Raw genomic sequence first — 17,092 nt, 5'->3', positions numbered from 1 at the left:
GCAAATGTAATATAAAATAAGTGCATACTCTGTGTTTTATTTTTCAGCTGTGTGATATCTTCCAGAAACCCATTCATCTACTACATCGCGTTCCTGGGTATCTCCTGCTTCATCCTTTTCGTAAACCTGCTTGTCTTCATCATGGTGACGCGGGTCTTATTCAAGCCGCGCATGGCTGGAGCAACCAAGCCTGCCGGCCACACGTCTGGGTCCAGCTGCGGAATAGGCAGCCACCCTCCGATAACCGCTGCCCAAGTTCGCGGCGCATTTACCGTCATGACTCTGCTTGGCATCACGTGGATATTCGGCGTGTTCGCCGTGGGCGAAGCCAGGACCGTGTTCCAGTACGTCTTCTGCGTGTGCAACTCGATGCAGGGCTTCCTCATTTTCGTGGTGCGAGTCTTACAGTACCCCGAAGCCCGTTCCGCCTGGGCGCAGCTCGTCACAACGGGAACCTTCAAGAAGCACCGTGGAAGCGGACCGCCGACGGGGTCCTGGTGCGCGAACTCCAACCCCAAGCAGAACAGTCACTCGTCAATGGTACGCGTCACCTCCACCAGCACTGACAGCACGAGCACAGTGGTTTTCAACAGCAACATCTGGAGCAAGGGAGGAGGTGCTGGTACCGGGGGTCCGGCTGGTGTTGGCGACTGCCCAACTAGGCTGTCTCGCTTCTCTGGAGTTGGCAGCCTGCTGAAGAACTGCAATCTGCAGAAGGACGACAAGAAGAGCTGTGCTGGAGGACAGGCCAGGAAGAAAAAGCCGTCAAAGGTAGTAATGTAATCATGAATTAATTTGGAGAAGCGAAACGAGAAACAACAAGCCCGTGCAAATTTCGCAGGGATTTTGTTTTACTCAATAAAGGAGCACAAAAGAGGAATTTGAACTCGTTTTCTTACCGCGGGAACTCAATCTACACATTCCGACCATTCTTAGAAACTTCGAATTATTGTCCTGCGCGGCCGATTTGCCTAATTTACATCGGATTAAACGTCCCGGCTCCCGCCTTTTTTGACCTCAACGCTGAAGGTAGAAGGAGTAAACCAATTCGTGGAGTGCCTTTCAGCCAGTCCCGTGGCGGCTTCGCTTTCGCTTTTATTTTGTTTTCAAGGTCTCTGTGAATAAAGAATTGCAGTCGCACACAGCATAGCCGCAAATTAGGCCCACGGATATAAAAGTACGCATGGACTCTCTGATTTAGTATCACTCGCCGATGGCAGAGTGCTAAGCCGCCACGGGACTTCCTGAAAGGCACTCCACGCGTTGGTTGGCTTCTCCTAACGTCAGCGTTGAATTATAAAACGGCGCAAGCTGGGACGTTTAATCAGATTTAAATTAAAGAAATGGGCCGCACAAGACAAGAATTTGAGGTTTCTAAGCATTCTCGCTTCTATGGATGCTCAGAATGTGCAGATCGTGTTCCAGCTGTAAAAAGACGAGTTCAGATTCCTCTTTAGTGCACCTTTATAGCTTGCCGGCATCTTTTCAACTTTTGAAATTTTTGTAACCTTTTCTGGACCAAGGTTGTGTTACATTTGGAGAGGAAAGTTGTGCTAACTAAACACGAATGGATTTCAGGACAAGACAAACTGTTTGAAAGAAGCATAACATACGTATTTTTTTCCACTTTGGATAAGTGTTATTGCCTTTTTCGTACGTCTTGTCAGTGTCATTGATCTAGTGCAGATAGCTTAAGAATAATTGCCCCTAGATATACAAGGCACGATGTTGTATACATGATTTCAAGTTCGATGGGGTGATGAAAACCGTGCTCACCACTGAACTTATTTTTTTCGGCCCAAAAGTATGTGTGCGAATATTCGAAAATCAAAGTTCATGCTCTTAAAGAACGCTAAAAATTGAGAAGTATGCATTAGGCATGGTCAAGAACTGGTATATATATCAAAGTCTATGAATTTAGGGGTTATAAAAACGGCGAGTGCTTTCGAAAACAGAGACCGTGAGACTGGTATTAATCCGACAGCGTTGTATCACTCATCGGCAATGAAATCCGGTGTCGTTGACCGCATAATCGGTAACAAAAAACCCAGATGACATCACCTTATCAAACAAATTTTTTTCCATGGTGCGGGAATATAAATCTAGGCATTCGAGTTAAGCATCCAGCCCATGGGCCATAAACATTCTTTTCTTTATTTCATGTCGAGGGTCACAGAACGACTTTTCTTCGTGGCTAACACAGGTGAACCTAGTACGTGCGTTGCCTTACGACTCTGCGCTAATGAGTATGTGCGTCTTTAAAAAGAAAGAGTGTAAATTAAAGAAATAAAAAGTGAAACAAAAATAAAAACGATACTTTCGCATTCCCCGGTATATGTTCCAGGGTACAATTCTTGCCATGCTGCTCAAACAGTTGCTTTAAATTCTTTCTTCAAGGAAGCTGTCCCTATAAACGAAAATAAACGCAGAGTCCTGAAATTTTTGCGCGCCTTAACATGTGCAGTTCTGTAGACTGAATTCGTAGACTCAAGTTTAAAACTTTATTTCACGGTTCACTCTAAATGTGACGTTAATGTTTCCTGTACACAGGTAATCGTCGAAGAAGGAGACGCTAAGGACAACCACAAGGAGTTTTATTCCTCTGAAGACCAAGTCTCGGCTCTCGTGCCGGACCTCTACGCTGGCCAGGAACAGCAAATCGTGAAGAGCAACAGCCTCAGCGCATCTGACCCATTGAGATACATCGACGACGACTCGCGCAGTTCGGCCACTCTCAGCTTTGCCAACAGCCAGAAAGCTCACATTCTCTTCGCCTACGCCGGCGGCGAGACGGCTCCCATACGAATCAACGGCATAGTCCACTCGCCGATGGAAAAGCCGAAAATCGAATCCTTCAGCACGTTCCAGAGGCCCTCGCCAGTTCCCAGCACGCCGAAGATTCCAGAACTACCGGAGGGTTGGAACACTCCGGTGGCGAAAGGTGCCGAACCGCATAACATAATCGTTTCAGATCATGAGCCAATCCGGAAGACTGCCTCGGAGGAGACGTCCTTCCTGACGGCAAATGGAGCTAGCGCAGTGGTCGCGTCGTGATGAGTGCGATGTCGCAAGATAGGCTGACTGCGATCCAGCTGTTGTTTTGCAAGTCCGTTGTCTTCAGGACAGAGTGCCTTCATGAGTCACTTTAGTGAGGCCCGGCGCTATATCCAGAATTTCGGTCCTGGCGGACGCTTGACTTCAGCTCTGTCTGTCGCGAAAAGCAGTGACCAACTACTGATGACACGCACTCCTACATTTCAATGTTGATCCAGCGCAAGTCTCTACAGCTGTCCCGGAGTGCCTGGAATGCAGTGTTGAGTGCCTGAATGGTATGTGCGGTGTGTGCGCATGACGAAATGCTGCCCTCCTAAGAACCGTGATCTCATTGTGGTGAAGGTAAATGACACTAGCAGTGACGGCGTTTTGTTGTTGTTCTGGTTGGACGCGCAACCTTCCGCGTTTATCCTCGTCCTGGCCAAAGAAGAGAGACTGAAGTGCGGGGCATTAACTTGAAAACTCTGGGGAGGGCCGTTGCCTGCTGAAGACTTGGCTAGTCCTTTGTGGCTTTGAAGTGACATTTGAGTTTTCATTCGCCTTACTTACGTGACAAATCAAGAGTGAAGCCAGCCAGCACTTGAGGCGGGTGATTTGATTTGAGTTGTTTTTTGACCATGTTGACACAAGGTTGTTCCGATGCGTGGTGACCCCACGTGTTGTTGTGAGCGGTTTCAAGGCAAGGAATTTTTCCCCTTTGTGAATATAAATATATATAGGCATATCTCTCTACGCGAATGTTCTCCACTGCATCTAATTTATTGATACATATACGCGATCATGTACTTATTAGGAAAGTTTTTTATTGGAGACAGTTACCTTACTTGTCAAGGTCTCTCTTTGTGTACGTACTGAATTTTTTCTAAGTGTTGTCCTTGTCGTGTGTAGCGGCGAATTTTTGAAAGGCGCGACTTGACGGTATACAAAAGTGCATTTACGTCAAGCTAACACATGGGGTGTAGAGACTTTTCATGAAAGCTTTGAAACTATCTACAGCTCAGTAGCCTCTAAAGTGTTAGCAAGAATGAGACTAACCCAGTATGGAGGTTTTCTTCTTTTTTATCAGCGGGCAACTGACTGGTTGGAGCAACAGGTTAATTATTTGTACTCGAAGGGATGTTTGTAATAGCCATAAGGCTTGTCGCAAGGTGTTAGGTCTTGTTACTCCACTCTAAGTGAAGATTTCTAATATAAATCAGTGAAACTATATCACACAACATGCTCGCAAAAACGCCAAATCAAACCAATGATTTCATACGCATTCCTAGCTAGCATACTTTGCAGCTAATTTGGAGCGGATTGGGAAGTTGAGTTCTATAGCCACCCCTTAAGTCTTGCACAGTGGGCCCCTGATGTCATTTGTTGTAATGAGTTCATCAGTAATTTATGTCCGGTTTCTTTTTTACGACAGTGTACAAATGTCTTCGCACGTGCCTAAAATACTGCGCGTAATTATTTGAAAATCTGCTTGTAGCAAACTGCTAAAACGCTTCAAGAAGAACTGTCTCAAATGACGCTCGGCGACAAATCACCAAAAAAATGCACATATGACTGTTCTTTTATGCTTTGATTTACTGTCTTAGCGTGGTGACTTTAGGAGTTTTAGTTTGGTACGTCACAAATTATTGAGTAATAATTTGGTCCTGTTCTGAGTGAAGCTCAATTTCATAGACACTCCCGGTCTTTTTTTTTTTTCGACAAGACCAATGAACCACCATTGTCTGATGCACTGGCTGACTCTAAAGGTACAAAATTTCAAATGATTTGTGCTGAGAAAAACTTGTATACGTAACGTATACCAACTACCTGACTTATACCTGCGTCTCTTCGACTGACCACAAAATGTTGCAACTTTACTTTTACGTTGAGATTCCGCAGAAGACAAATATCATTAACAGAGGTTCCCATTTAAGACCGGAAATGAGAATTCCCAAACGATATGGCGGTTATAAATAGCAATGGCATCTTTTGCCAGTCAGCTTTGCTGAAGTTGTGTAAGCACTTCAGTCGATGATGATTCTTTTCCAGCAGTGCTTCGTGAATTGATGTTTTTCTCTTTACATCACAACTGGAGCTAACATTTGACCATGAGTTTCCACAGGAACTAAATTGTTTTCAAATTCTTACCCTGCTCAAAGATGAACCCACCCTTCTTATTCATAAGTGCCGGTTGTATTAGTGGTCTAGCGTTTTTAATTTTCCTGTCTCTCGGTTGCTAAATGAATTATTCATCTTTCTGGTTCATTTGACTTTTGTAGCTTCTTAAATCTTGTCCTGCTTGCTGCCTACGCCCAATGCCAAAAACCCAGCGTAAAGAGTGCGTGGACGAGACTCGTTGGTTCGTCGGATGACCACTGCATACAAATAAGTTTCAAATGATTTCCAAAATCATATGGATTATTGCGTTAGTGGCATTATGGGGGCTGTCATTCCGGCATCTCATTGACAGAATTGTGCTAAAAGGAAATACTGGCTCGGTGACGAACACGAAAAATTCAACGTGAGTTAACCATTCTGGTTGGCTGCAATTGTGCACTGAAGTGCAGAAACACCCTCACAATTTAAATCCTGGAAAGTGTATTTTGAATTGTGAGGCCTGTAAAAGTTATTTTGGCAGAATTCTGCGGTGGCACGAGTTGTAAAATTGAACACTTGGTTGAGATCTAAGGTGATCGCCCAAAACGACATATCAAAATCAGTGAATAAAATGTTTAAATGCGTGGCAAACCGAAAATACATTTTCTTAAAGCATATGGTCGCTGGATGTGAGTGCAGCGTGGTGCAGTAAGAAATTTCTTTGCAAACAGTGCAACACTATCTTTAAAAATATTCCCAAGCAGCACAGGTAATCGGCCCAGTATTGAAACAGGATGGTTCCATCCTGGTACTTTGTAGGGCCGGCCTTTGCCAATACGATTCTAATATTGTGCCAATTCCCTGTGCTGTTTGGGTTACAGGCGAAGCAAACATGCAGTCGTAATCGCGCGAAGGAGGTATGCACCTTCCTTCACAATAGCGGATAGCCCAGTGTCCTCTCTGCCGCTATGACCACTGCCCATTATCTATGAAAGCAAGTACATTAATTAACTCTTGAGCTTAACTAAATGTTGCACCTGTGAAGACGCTTGAAAACAAACTAAGTTTTGATTAATGGCAGGGTGTTCGCGAATCGACTTTGTCTCGTGAATATTTCTCGATAGCAGTTCCAGAAAGGTTCATTTCTTGGAATGAGGTATAGCTCTTGGTTAGTTTTACAGAAAAATTCAGGGAACTCCTCGTCTTAAAAAGTTCATATATATGAGCACGCATTCAAGGCTGTTTGTCAAAGGGTCGTTACCATACCACCGCTAAGAAGGCAATGTTTTTAGCATTTATGAAAATGATCATTAATAGGAAGTGTGATGTTTCAGCGCACCAAGTTATCCAAAGAGTTCTGCCACAGCTCATACGCCAGGACTTTTAAGGTTAACAGGTGCTTGTAACGCGAAGGAAAGAATCCTGCTTTGGTTAGGGGCTTTTTTAAGCTTACGTTCGGCGATGGGGATACAGGTCTTTCTTGTAAATGCGCTTGAACTCCAAGACACGTCATAGTTGGAAGGTCATTCACAATTTCATGAATGCCGCCGAGTCGGCCTGAAGGCCACCTCGAACGCGTCCGAGCGTCCGGGTTTACAACTAACGCAGCCGCCTCTGTATTGCTATCGAACCTTTTTAAATAAAACTTGTAGCAGAGAACATTGTCACATAGAACACCATCGCGGGTCCTAACAATGTTTTATAGTTTTACACAAAGGTTATAGGCAAAGGTTTTTCTGCAGGCCGGTCATGTGTTAAAAAATTGAGCAAAACATGTTGTCGCTCTGAAATAACTTTGGCGATCTTGATTCTGAGCTTAGCAGTCCCCCAAAGAGGGGCATTTGAGAATTTCATGTACGTGCGCTCTTTGTGTGTGTGTGTGTGTGGGGGGGGGGGGGTGGCTTCAGTTTCCTGTGCGCAATAATTCTGCATGTTTGAAATCAAAATGTCCCCTATCCCTCCATTTTTCTGCCGCCTGCGGGGTTATTCCGTCCTTTGTGCGTGGATGTGCCCCCGTGTTACTGAAAGGAAGGTGTGGACAAACTTTGTAGTAATGGCGCCGAAGTGGAAAGAAGCGAAGAAAAACAAGAAGTCCGCATTAAAGATGTGTTCCTTTTACCAAACATCGTTTGCGATATTTCTTTGTTAATGCTGCGTTTGTCTTTTTTTCTTTGCAGCCCTGGCTCTTCATTATGCGCTTATCCACTTACCAATAGTCTGGATCGGTACCTTCAGTTGTTTGCCAAAACATTAATGAAATGCCACATAGACGTGTTTTGTCAGGCTCATAATATCTAACATGATATTACAGTAATCTAATCTTGCTTGTAAGAAAATCACACGGTATATTGAGGTGATTTTTAATTTAGAGGCTGGTGCCTATGTGTAGTGCATGAACGCATTTGCACGCAAGCGGAGACAACCGCAAAAAAACGGCGACATTATCAAAAATATCACTAACAAGAACGTACGCCGTACCTAGCCGCACTGCACAGGAGAATACAGATCAATAATATTGTTACGTGGTCCAAGGCGAGAGCACAGAGCACCGAAGCCTAGCACACGCGCACCACCAAGACACTTCGTTTAGTTCGTCTTCAGCAAAAATATCCGCTGCACGGTTCCGGTCGCAAAAACACCGTCTCGGTGTAGATTAGGGCGTAGCAAGGGATGGCGAGAGGTAGGGCTTGAGGCGAGAGACGTGGACAACGTCACGCTGACATGCGCAGGATGTGGTCTCCGGGAAGGCCGGGGCGATCTCCTAGGTGATAGCGGTGACCTGGCGAAGCACACAGTATGGGCCAGCATACCGGGATAGAAGGTTTCCGCAAAGCTCGACGCGGTGAGATGGTGACCAAAGCAAGACGAGGGCGCCAGGGGAGAGTCACCATGCGATGGCGGCGGTCGTAAAGTCCTGCTTTGAGGCCTGCGATGCTTGTAATCGGGATCGCGCCAAATCGCCGACGTGGTCGGACCGGGAAATTGCGTCATGGGAGTATTAAGAAGGCTGTGATGTAGATGTCGGAAGCAGCGTGTTCAAAGGTAATTGGGGCTCGCGGCCGTACAAAAAATAGAGCGGTGAGTAACCGGAAGTGTCAAGACGGGAAGAGCTGTAGGCGAAAGTCACTTACGGAAGGGTGATATGCCAGCCCCTATGGTCCGAGGAAACGTACATTGCGAGCATATCCGTGAGAGTGCGGTTGAGGGGCTGTGTGAGGCCGTTGGTTTAGGAATGTTAGGCGGTGATCAAATTAAGCTTAGTCTAGCAGGAACGGAGAATGTCGTCGACAACTTCAGAGAGAAAGCAACGGCCGTGGTCGGTGAGAAGTTGGCGGGGTGCACCATGACGGAGGATGAGGTCGTACAGGAGAAAGTCGGCAACTTCAGTAGCAGTACTGGTTGGGAGGGCCCGCGTGATTTCGTAGCGAGTGGCATAGTCTGTAGCAACGGCAACCTATTTGTTCCCGGAGGTGAACTCAGGAAACGGACCCAAAAGATCCAAGCCAACCCGATAGAAATGTTCAAGGGGCACATGAACAGGTTGGAGCACACCCGCTAAGAGAGTGGCAGGACGTTTCCAGCGCTGGCACCGGTCGCAGGCACGAACATAGCGGCGTGCGGATTGGTAGAGGTGGGGACAAAAGAAGCGATGACGCACGCGGGCGTAAGTACGCGAGTAGACTCCCAGATGTCCAGCAGGGAGGAGGTCATGGGGGTCGTGGAGGACATCGGTGCGCAGGTGCTTAGGCACAACGAGCAGAAGGTCGGGGCCGGCGGGGTTCAGGCTCCTGCGGTATAGAGTGTCATGATGCAGCACAAACCGCCGCAGAGCAGGGTTAGATGGGGAGGAGTTGAGGCGGTCAATACTAGAGCGGAGCTCGATATCCCGTCGCTGCTCATCGCCAAAGTGAGTAATAGCAGAGAGCGAGAACAGGTCAGCGGTGCAGTCACTGCCAGAATAGTCGGAAGAGTCAACGGGATATCAGGAGAGGCAATCAGCATCGAGGTGTAGCCGACCGGACTTATAGACCATGGTGTTGTCGTAGTCTTGTAGGCCTAGACCCCAGCGATCGAGCCGGCCTGTAGGATCTTTCAGTGATGAGAGCCAGCAGAGCGCATGGCGGTCGGTGAAAACCGTGAAAGGGCGGCCGTACAAATACGGGCGAAATTTTCTAACGGCCCGCACAAGGGCCAATCACTCGCGTTCCGTGATGGAGTAATTGCGCTCTGATGTAGAGAGGAGGCGGCTGGCGTAGGCAATGACAAGGTGAGACCCAGGTTGCCGCTGAGAAAGGACAGCGCTGATTCCGTGACCGCTGGCGTCATAGCGGACTTCAGTGGCAGCGGCCACATCGAAGTGTTCCAAGACGGGCAGGGTGGTCAGCTTCGAGATTAGAGCGGCTAAGGCGTTTTCTTTTAGGGGTCCCCAGGTGAAAATCATATCTTTTTTTAGTAGATCACTGAGAGGGCGGGCGATGTCAGCAAAGCTGGGCGCGCAGCGGCGGAAGTAGGGGCACAGCCCCAAGAAGCTCCGTACGTCGTTGCAGGAACGCGGCACCGGGAAGTCTTTAAAGGCGCGGATCTTAGATGGATTAGGGTGAACACCCATGGCATAGACGACATGGCCCAAGATTCTGATCTGACGACGCGCGAAAACGGCATTTGGAGGAGTTGAGCTGTAGCTGGCATGACGAAACAGGGAAAGAATCTTGGAAAAACCATCGAGGTGACAGGAAAAGCTGGGAGCGAAGACAATGAGATCGTCGAGATAGAAGAGGAACGTGAACCATTTGAACCCGTGCAGAAGGGCCTCCATCATACGCTCGAAGGTGGCCGGCGCGTTGCATAACCCAAAAGGCATAACTCTGAACTGATACAGCCTACCAGGTTTCAAAAATTCGGTCTTCTGACGGTCCTGGTCATCTACTGCTATCTCCCAACAGCCGGAGCGAAGATCTATGGAGGACAAAAAATTGGCACCGTAGAGGCAATCAAGTGCGTCGTCGATGCGCGGGAGGAGATGCGCGTCCTCTTTTGTTATCTTCTTCAGGTAGGGATAGTCAACACAAAAACGCCATTTTCTATCCTATTTCTTCACAAGGACGACTGGCGAAGCCCAGGGGTTGAAGGAGGGTTCGATAACCTTCTTAGCAAGCATCTTCGTAACCTCGGCGTTAATGATCTGAAGCTCAGCATGGAAGACTCGGTATGGTAGGCGACGGATGGGAGAGGCATCCCCAGTGCTGATGCGGTGCTTCACAGAAAGAGCTTTGCCCAGCCGGATGTTGTTAAGATCGAAAATGTCCGAAAAATTTCGAGAATGACTCGAAGCTGTGCAGTTTGGGCGAAGTGGAGGTCGAAGCGCAATATGGTCGCGAAGGCGTCTGTAGAAAGAGAGGTAGGCTTGGGATGGTCTGCGTGATCTTGAGAAGCGGCGGTGTCGAATGTAGCGATTTGGAACATCGTTATGGGGGTGATCGTAGCAACGCAAATGCCGGACGGAAAAACGTGAGGAGAGAAGCCAAAGTTGAGGAACGGCAGAGACAATGCGTTCGCCTTGACAGAGGCGTTGTTGTAAGGCAGAGCAACGTTGCCGGTCAGCAGGAGATCGGCACTAGGCGCAACGAGGTCGGCGCAATCGGGAACGGTGGAAAAGGGTGTCAGTGCACCCAAGGAGGCGGCTTGAGACTGCAGGCGAGCATAGTCTGCATTGAACAAGTGGAGAGAAGTATCGACCTGCTCAAAACAGAGTTGTGGGAGCTCCAGTTACAGGAAACTCTGCTAGCAGTCAATCAGAGCTTAATAGTCGGAGAGGAAATCCATGCCAGGAATGAGGTCGTGGGCGCAGGTGGCCAAAACGGCGAACTGAACCGGGGTACTGTGGCCTGGAACAGTGATACGAGCACTACATAGTCCGTCGACAGCAAGTGCGCCTCATCCGCCACACGCACGCGGGACGTTGCAGGCGTGAGCACTTTGCGGAGGCGACGGGGAAGGACAGAACTCATCACAGATACGTGCGCACCGGCGTCAATGAGGACACCCACAAGAAAACCGTTGACTGCGACCTCCAGTATGTTCGGTCGGGTGGTCAGTAGAGGATTTATGGTTGGGGTCAGTGATGCAGCGTCACCTCCGGCGGCTGTATCAGCTAGTTTTTCAGAGTGGAGAGAACCTAGATGGCAGTGGTCGAAAGACGGAACGACTGCGGTGAGTGTGAGCGATGGCCTTGGGGCGACAGTGAGCGGGAATTGCGGAAGCAGGGTTATAAGACTGGTCGGGCTGGGAGTGGGGTGAGAAGCGGCGCTGAGGGTCAGGTCGGTAGTTCGTGAAGCCACCGCGGGGAGGCGGCGAGCTAGGGCTGCGGCAGCGTCGAGAAATGTGTCCAACGAGGGAACAGTGAAAGCAGATGGGTCAGTCGTCAGCCGTGAGCCATTCCGCCGGATTGCGCTAGCAGGGAGTGGAGTGTAGGTGGGGCAGAAAGCAGGGGAAGAAGCCTGGCGGACGGCTGGGCGGCCAATGGAGCACACCTGGGAAGAAAGGTCCATGCGAGGGCCTCCAGTTCACGTCGGACGATCGGGGTGACCGAATCGGTGACGTCAGGAGCGTCCTAGGGTGCGTGGGAGGAAGAACGCTTGTCCTCACAGGAAGTTGTCGCAGCTGTGTTAGGAGGGTGGGAAAACTACGGCGGAATGCGGCGGCCTTTCTGTTGTTCAAATCGACGGCACTCTTTAATGATGGAGTCAAGCAAATCAGGGAAGCATTTTGTTGACCTAAAATGCGGTGAGGCGAAAGCCTTTAGCGCGGTGTTCCTGATTGTGTCACTGATGTGTGGTCAAGATGTTGATCAAGTACACAATTGTTTGTTTGTGAATCTTCAACGCTGGAGATACTCGAGATAGTTTGGGAGGCATCCGTCTTATTCGACGCCTTTCCCCACTAACTCTCCAGCGTCCTTACGCTAGACATATATTAGTGTGGGCAGAAAATTATATGCGCGTTCTCAGGAAGTAGCGTATTCGTTTGCACGTTTTTCTACAGAACGGGAGGACGATGCTTCGAATCCCACCGTGAACAAGGATTTTTTTTTTCTTATCCAGTCATCGTAAAACTCCTAGCGAAAGTGACGTCATGACACAGAGGAGACCAATCAGGAGGCCGGAAAGCTCTGGCAGTTTCTGCTAACGGCAGATGACCTTGACAATGAGCCATTCAAGGCTTCCGCCTTTATAGTGGAACAGTCTTTGCAAACAAACCACACGCCGTGGCGGCTCAGTGATTAGGGCGCTCGGCTGCTGATCCGGAGTTCCCGGGCTCGAACCCGACCGCGGCGGCTGCGTTTTTATGGAGGCAAAACGCTAAGGCGCCCGTGTGCTGTGCGGTGTCAGTGCATGGTAAAGATCCCCAGGTGGTCGAAATTATTCCGGAGCCCTCCACTACGGCACCTCTTTCACTCTCTTTTTATCCCTTCTTTTACAGCGCGGTTCAGGTGTCCAACGATATATGAGACAGATACTGCGCCATTTCCTTTACCCAGAAAACCAATTATATTATTATTCTTTGCAAACAAGCAAGTTGAAAACACCGTCTGCAATGACTTTGAGCACGTGGAACCCCTTGTCTGTCTCACTCACGGCAGCGTCTACCTCGTGGCAAAGAGCCAAGATGTCCTGGATGTAGGTCATGTAGCTTTCTTTCGAGGATTGGGCTCGAGACGCAAGTTGTTTTTTGGGGGCGAGCTGTCGGTCATCAGGCCTACCGAATACCGTGCTCAACTTCTCCTTAAAGATGTCCCAGCTTGTAAGTTCTTCCTCGTGAGTCTCGTACCACACTCGTGTCGTGCCATTGAGGCAAAATATGACATTGGCGAGCATTAACGTAGGGTTCCACCCGTTATAGGTGCTGACGCGTACGTAGAGGCGAAGCTAGTCTCACACATCCGTGCCATTAGTGGCGGAACAGGTGCCGGGGTCGCGAGGAGGAGCCATGATCACGAAAAAAGCGGCAGGGGGACTCCTTGACTCGCCGGATCTCCGGAGCCATGGTAGTAGACCCGGCCTGACGACCACTGCGAAGCCGCGTAATGTGCGCAGCGTAAAAAGCCGCACCTCCATCAAAGATGTTACGTGGTCCAAGGCGAGAACGACGCAAGACGCCCCGGGCACAGGACACAGGCCGAGAGCACAGGGCCCGCACAGAGCACAGAACACCCAAGCCCGGAGTACGCGCGCCACCGAGACACTTCGTTCACCTCGTCTTCACTCACAATATCCGTTTCAGTATTAAGCAAGAACTTCGCGCAAGTATTCTTAGACTGCAGATAGGTCTAAGAGACATTCATGTAAGTCTCAGTCACAGAGACAGATAATTTTTTAAAAAAGATATAAGCATGAACGAGTTACCTTCTGAAAAAAGCGCCGGATATAACTGCGCTAAATTGATTCCCAGAGAAAGAAAGTTTTGGGGGATATGTTTCGTACCCAAATATTTCACGAATGCGACTAATTTCATACTTTTCTTCTCAGGGTTCAGTGATATATACTTCGGCTACGAGTGAAAAAATCGATATCTTAACTTATACTCGAGAACGGCCGTTCGTTTCCGAGATAAACTCAGTTGCTATCCGAAAATTCGTCTTTTAGATACCGCATTTTTCGATGACACAAACATGAAGACTCCGCGCTAGAATTGGCCAATATGTTGTACTTATTAGAGTGTGTAGATTTTCTTAAGTGACGATTTATTACAACTGCAACGCTTCTTATTTCTGATGCGACGAATTTGAGGATAAGTTTAGGATGGATGCTCTAGACGCCAGAGGCCAAAACACTGATACTTACCAGACGTAGTACATGCATCAGAGCATGAAGCGTTACCCACGGTAACGATGTCTGGCTTAAAGGCTCTGGTTGGTTTAAAATGCTGAAAATGAATAAAAGTTTTCGTAGCGCCTTTCACACAAAGACAGGCTGATCTTGCATGCATGCAGAAATTTTTTCACAGAACATAATGATCTACATGACATAATTTAGTTTAGGAAATTGCAAAAAAAATTGATTTACACGCAATTCTCAGCAACGGCAGCTTTTTTCACACTGTTTATCAAACAATAAGCCGCAATGAGCGTTTTATGTTCCGCACAAAAATGAGAGGTCAAAGCATATTTATTTATTTCAAAGTACTGCAGCTAAATAACACCTGAGAGGCCTATTTTACCGAACTTTTGGCACAACAACCTGACTTTTGTCCAGATTCTAGCTCCAATAATATATCCAAAATTTTACCCCCAGAACTGCTAAAAAATTTGCCCTGAAAACGAAGGGGCTGGCGAATGTGTGCAGCCAGACCAAGCGTTACTTGGCAAACCACAAATCTCTTTTTCCTACTCCGGCTGGAGCCCCTAACGGTGCCAGATAGTGAACGGCGTAAGTAGCTAGTGCAGTATAGTACTTCGGGAAGTGAGCAATTATATCAGAAACTACAATCAGAATACCATCAAGGTAAGTGAAACTAGAGCGTGGTCTTGGTCTAGGCATTTAATCCACTTTAGCCAGAATCTGTTATGCGGGATTTATCCCGCCTTATTCCCGGAGTGTTCTCCATATTTATGAAATGTAATTTGGCAACTCACGCTGAACTGGCGTATAGTACGTACTCTTCCACTATTAACTGCTTGACCTCCTTCACGTCTACTGTTTTATTTCTTACATGTCATATCCTCTGACAACGCTTCGTTTGTAAGAGACATGCTTGAAAGCCTACGAAGGAATGAGAAGTTATACAGGGTGGCCCAGCTAGCTTCAGCCAAGGGTTAAAAAATAAATTATTAGAGACAGGCGAGTGAAACATGTTGCATATTGGTGATAGCCATCTTGCGCACCACAGGAAATATTTTATTTCGGAATTAATAGTTTATTAAGCTTAATTATCTAAATTAATGAATATTGACTTTAGACAACACATTGCATTTGGAGAGTTGTCAAGCGCCTTCAGAAACCCTCATTCCATCATTTACGATAAGGAAACCCTCACGTGTGTCTCTTTTTTCTCAGCTCCCAAGAAAGCCAGCAAAATACAAAATAAACCACGTGACTAAGGCACTTGTCCGCCAAGATTGTGCTGCTCTAAAGCCTGGTTTGAGCGGACGAAATCACCTCCAGCATTGTCTCGACGGCCCCGCACCAGCGGCAGGCCGATATGTTGGCGGCGGCAACAAGCGCCGTCATGTGCGCCACTGGAGGCTACACGCCGCAGCAGACACAAGGCAGAGGGAGGTGACGGCACAGGACCGTACTTGAAACTAGGATTTTATTGAAAAGCTTCATGGCTTACATAGACAGAGGCACACGTGATCTTACAATCAGGCATGGTAGAATGAAAAACACACATAGAAAACAAGACCTTTGGCGAACCAAATGACACCAATGCGCGCATAGAAGCCAAGAGGATGCTTAGCGTAAATGACGCAAACTGTGCATGAAAAAGATATCAGAGGCAGGTTCTAAAACATGACGACCACACGTGGAAGCAAGGACATGTAAACCACAGATTCAGATTCAGATTCAGATTTATTTCAACAACACTTGGTTGGTTGAGATTAAAGTAACCAAATGTACGTCAGAAGGTAAAGAACAAAGCAGCGAAATGGTCACATGTAAATAAAACCGGGTTATTTTTGGAGCATGAAAATGGAAGGCGAGCTAACGCATTCATACGGTTGCGAGCGCAAGATGGCAATCGCCTCTGCAATCTCTTTTTCGAGCGGTCCCTTCCTTCTTCCAATAAATTGGGTCTGGCAGTACTGAGGGCAACAACCCCGAAAAAAGTCCCGACGGGTTGCTGTGTTATTTTCCTTTTGTCGTGCACTTGACTGCTTTAAGCTGCGGTTTATGTCTTCTCTTCCACGTGCAGTCGTCATGTTTTTGAACCTCTGATATCTTTTTCATGCAGGGTTTCCGTCATTTATGCTAAGCATCCCTCTAGCCTCGATGTGCGCATTAGAGTCATTTGGTTCGCCAGCGGTCGTGTTTTCTCTTTGTGCTTTTCATTCTATGTTACCTGATTGTAAGATCACACGTGCCTCTGTCTATAAAAGCCATGAGCTTTTCAATACAATCTTAGTTTGCAAATTCCGCCCTGTGTCGTCACCTCCCTCAGTCCTGTTTCTGCTGTGGTGAACGGCCTCCTAATAGAGGATTTTAGTTTCACGTACGTACAGAGTTCATGTACGCAAACGTGAGAAGTCTACGTAGCATACGCGCACGTCGTTTCAAACCCCCTTAGTTGCACGTACGCGACAGACGCCGCGCGTTCTTCCTAGCTCCATCTACTGACAGATGAAGACACTGCTTTAGCCACTCTAAGACAAGACGAGTCAAAGCCAAGCCAGTCGAACTGCGTCGGAGCGCTGCTTCGTTAGGCTTAACAGCTAGGAAATTGCCCTTATATCTTAAATACAAAAGCTAGTTGTCGCTTGAAACTTTACGCGAGGGTGAGAATGGGGAAATCGATGGCGAATACAACAGCTTAGAACAGGATATCGCGTTGAGCGATTAGCGACGAAGCTGTTATCGCTGTGAAGCGGCGGGCAGGACGCCGCCATGTTTGCCAACGCTACGTACGCAAGCAACGCAAAGACGGCAACGTAAAAATACGAATCTCACGTACGTGCGTGAGACTCGCGCATACCGTTTTCGTTCTGCGCATGCGCTCTGGTCACACGTAAGAGCTCTACGCACGTAAAGCCTCTAGGTACATGAAACTAAAACTCTCTAATCTCTCACCAACTGGCCTACACATCTACCCTTCTGAGTTAAATTATTATCCTTCTCTGAGAGAAACGCATCCTATGCCCCTGAAACTCCTGAGAACCTCGCCGCCTGTCCCAAGAGCTTTGGCCTGAAACGATGTACCACCTAGCATTGGAGTCCACGCCGCTTCTATAGTATGCACTTTCCGAGTG

The 17,092-nt window shown here is 47.7% G+C and overlaps 1 protein-coding gene across 1 annotated transcript in view; it reads left to right on the top strand.

The window, feature by feature from the left end:
* LOC144106558 (uncharacterized) overlaps positions 1 to 7,012 on the top strand; it is a 232,500-nt gene extending 225,488 nt beyond the window's left edge. The window contains exons 18-19 of the mRNA XM_077639404.1: positions 48 to 771; positions 2,551 to 7,012. Of these exons, the coding sequence (XP_077495530.1) occupies positions 48 to 771; positions 2,551 to 3,054 (1,228 nt within the window). The 3' untranslated portion in view covers positions 3,055 to 7,012. The remainder of the gene's footprint in view (positions 1 to 47; positions 772 to 2,550) is intronic.
* The last annotated feature ends 10,080 nt before the right edge of the window (positions 7,013 to 17,092 follow it).

The sequence above is a fragment of the Amblyomma americanum genome, chromosome 10, assembly GCF_052857255.1.
Source record: "Amblyomma americanum isolate KBUSLIRL-KWMA chromosome 10, ASM5285725v1, whole genome shotgun sequence".
Classification (NCBI taxonomy): domain Eukaryota; kingdom Metazoa; phylum Arthropoda; class Arachnida; order Ixodida; family Ixodidae; genus Amblyomma; species Amblyomma americanum.
The sequence above is the reverse complement of the archived record's forward strand: the minus strand, read 5'-3'. Positions and strand labels throughout refer to the sequence as shown.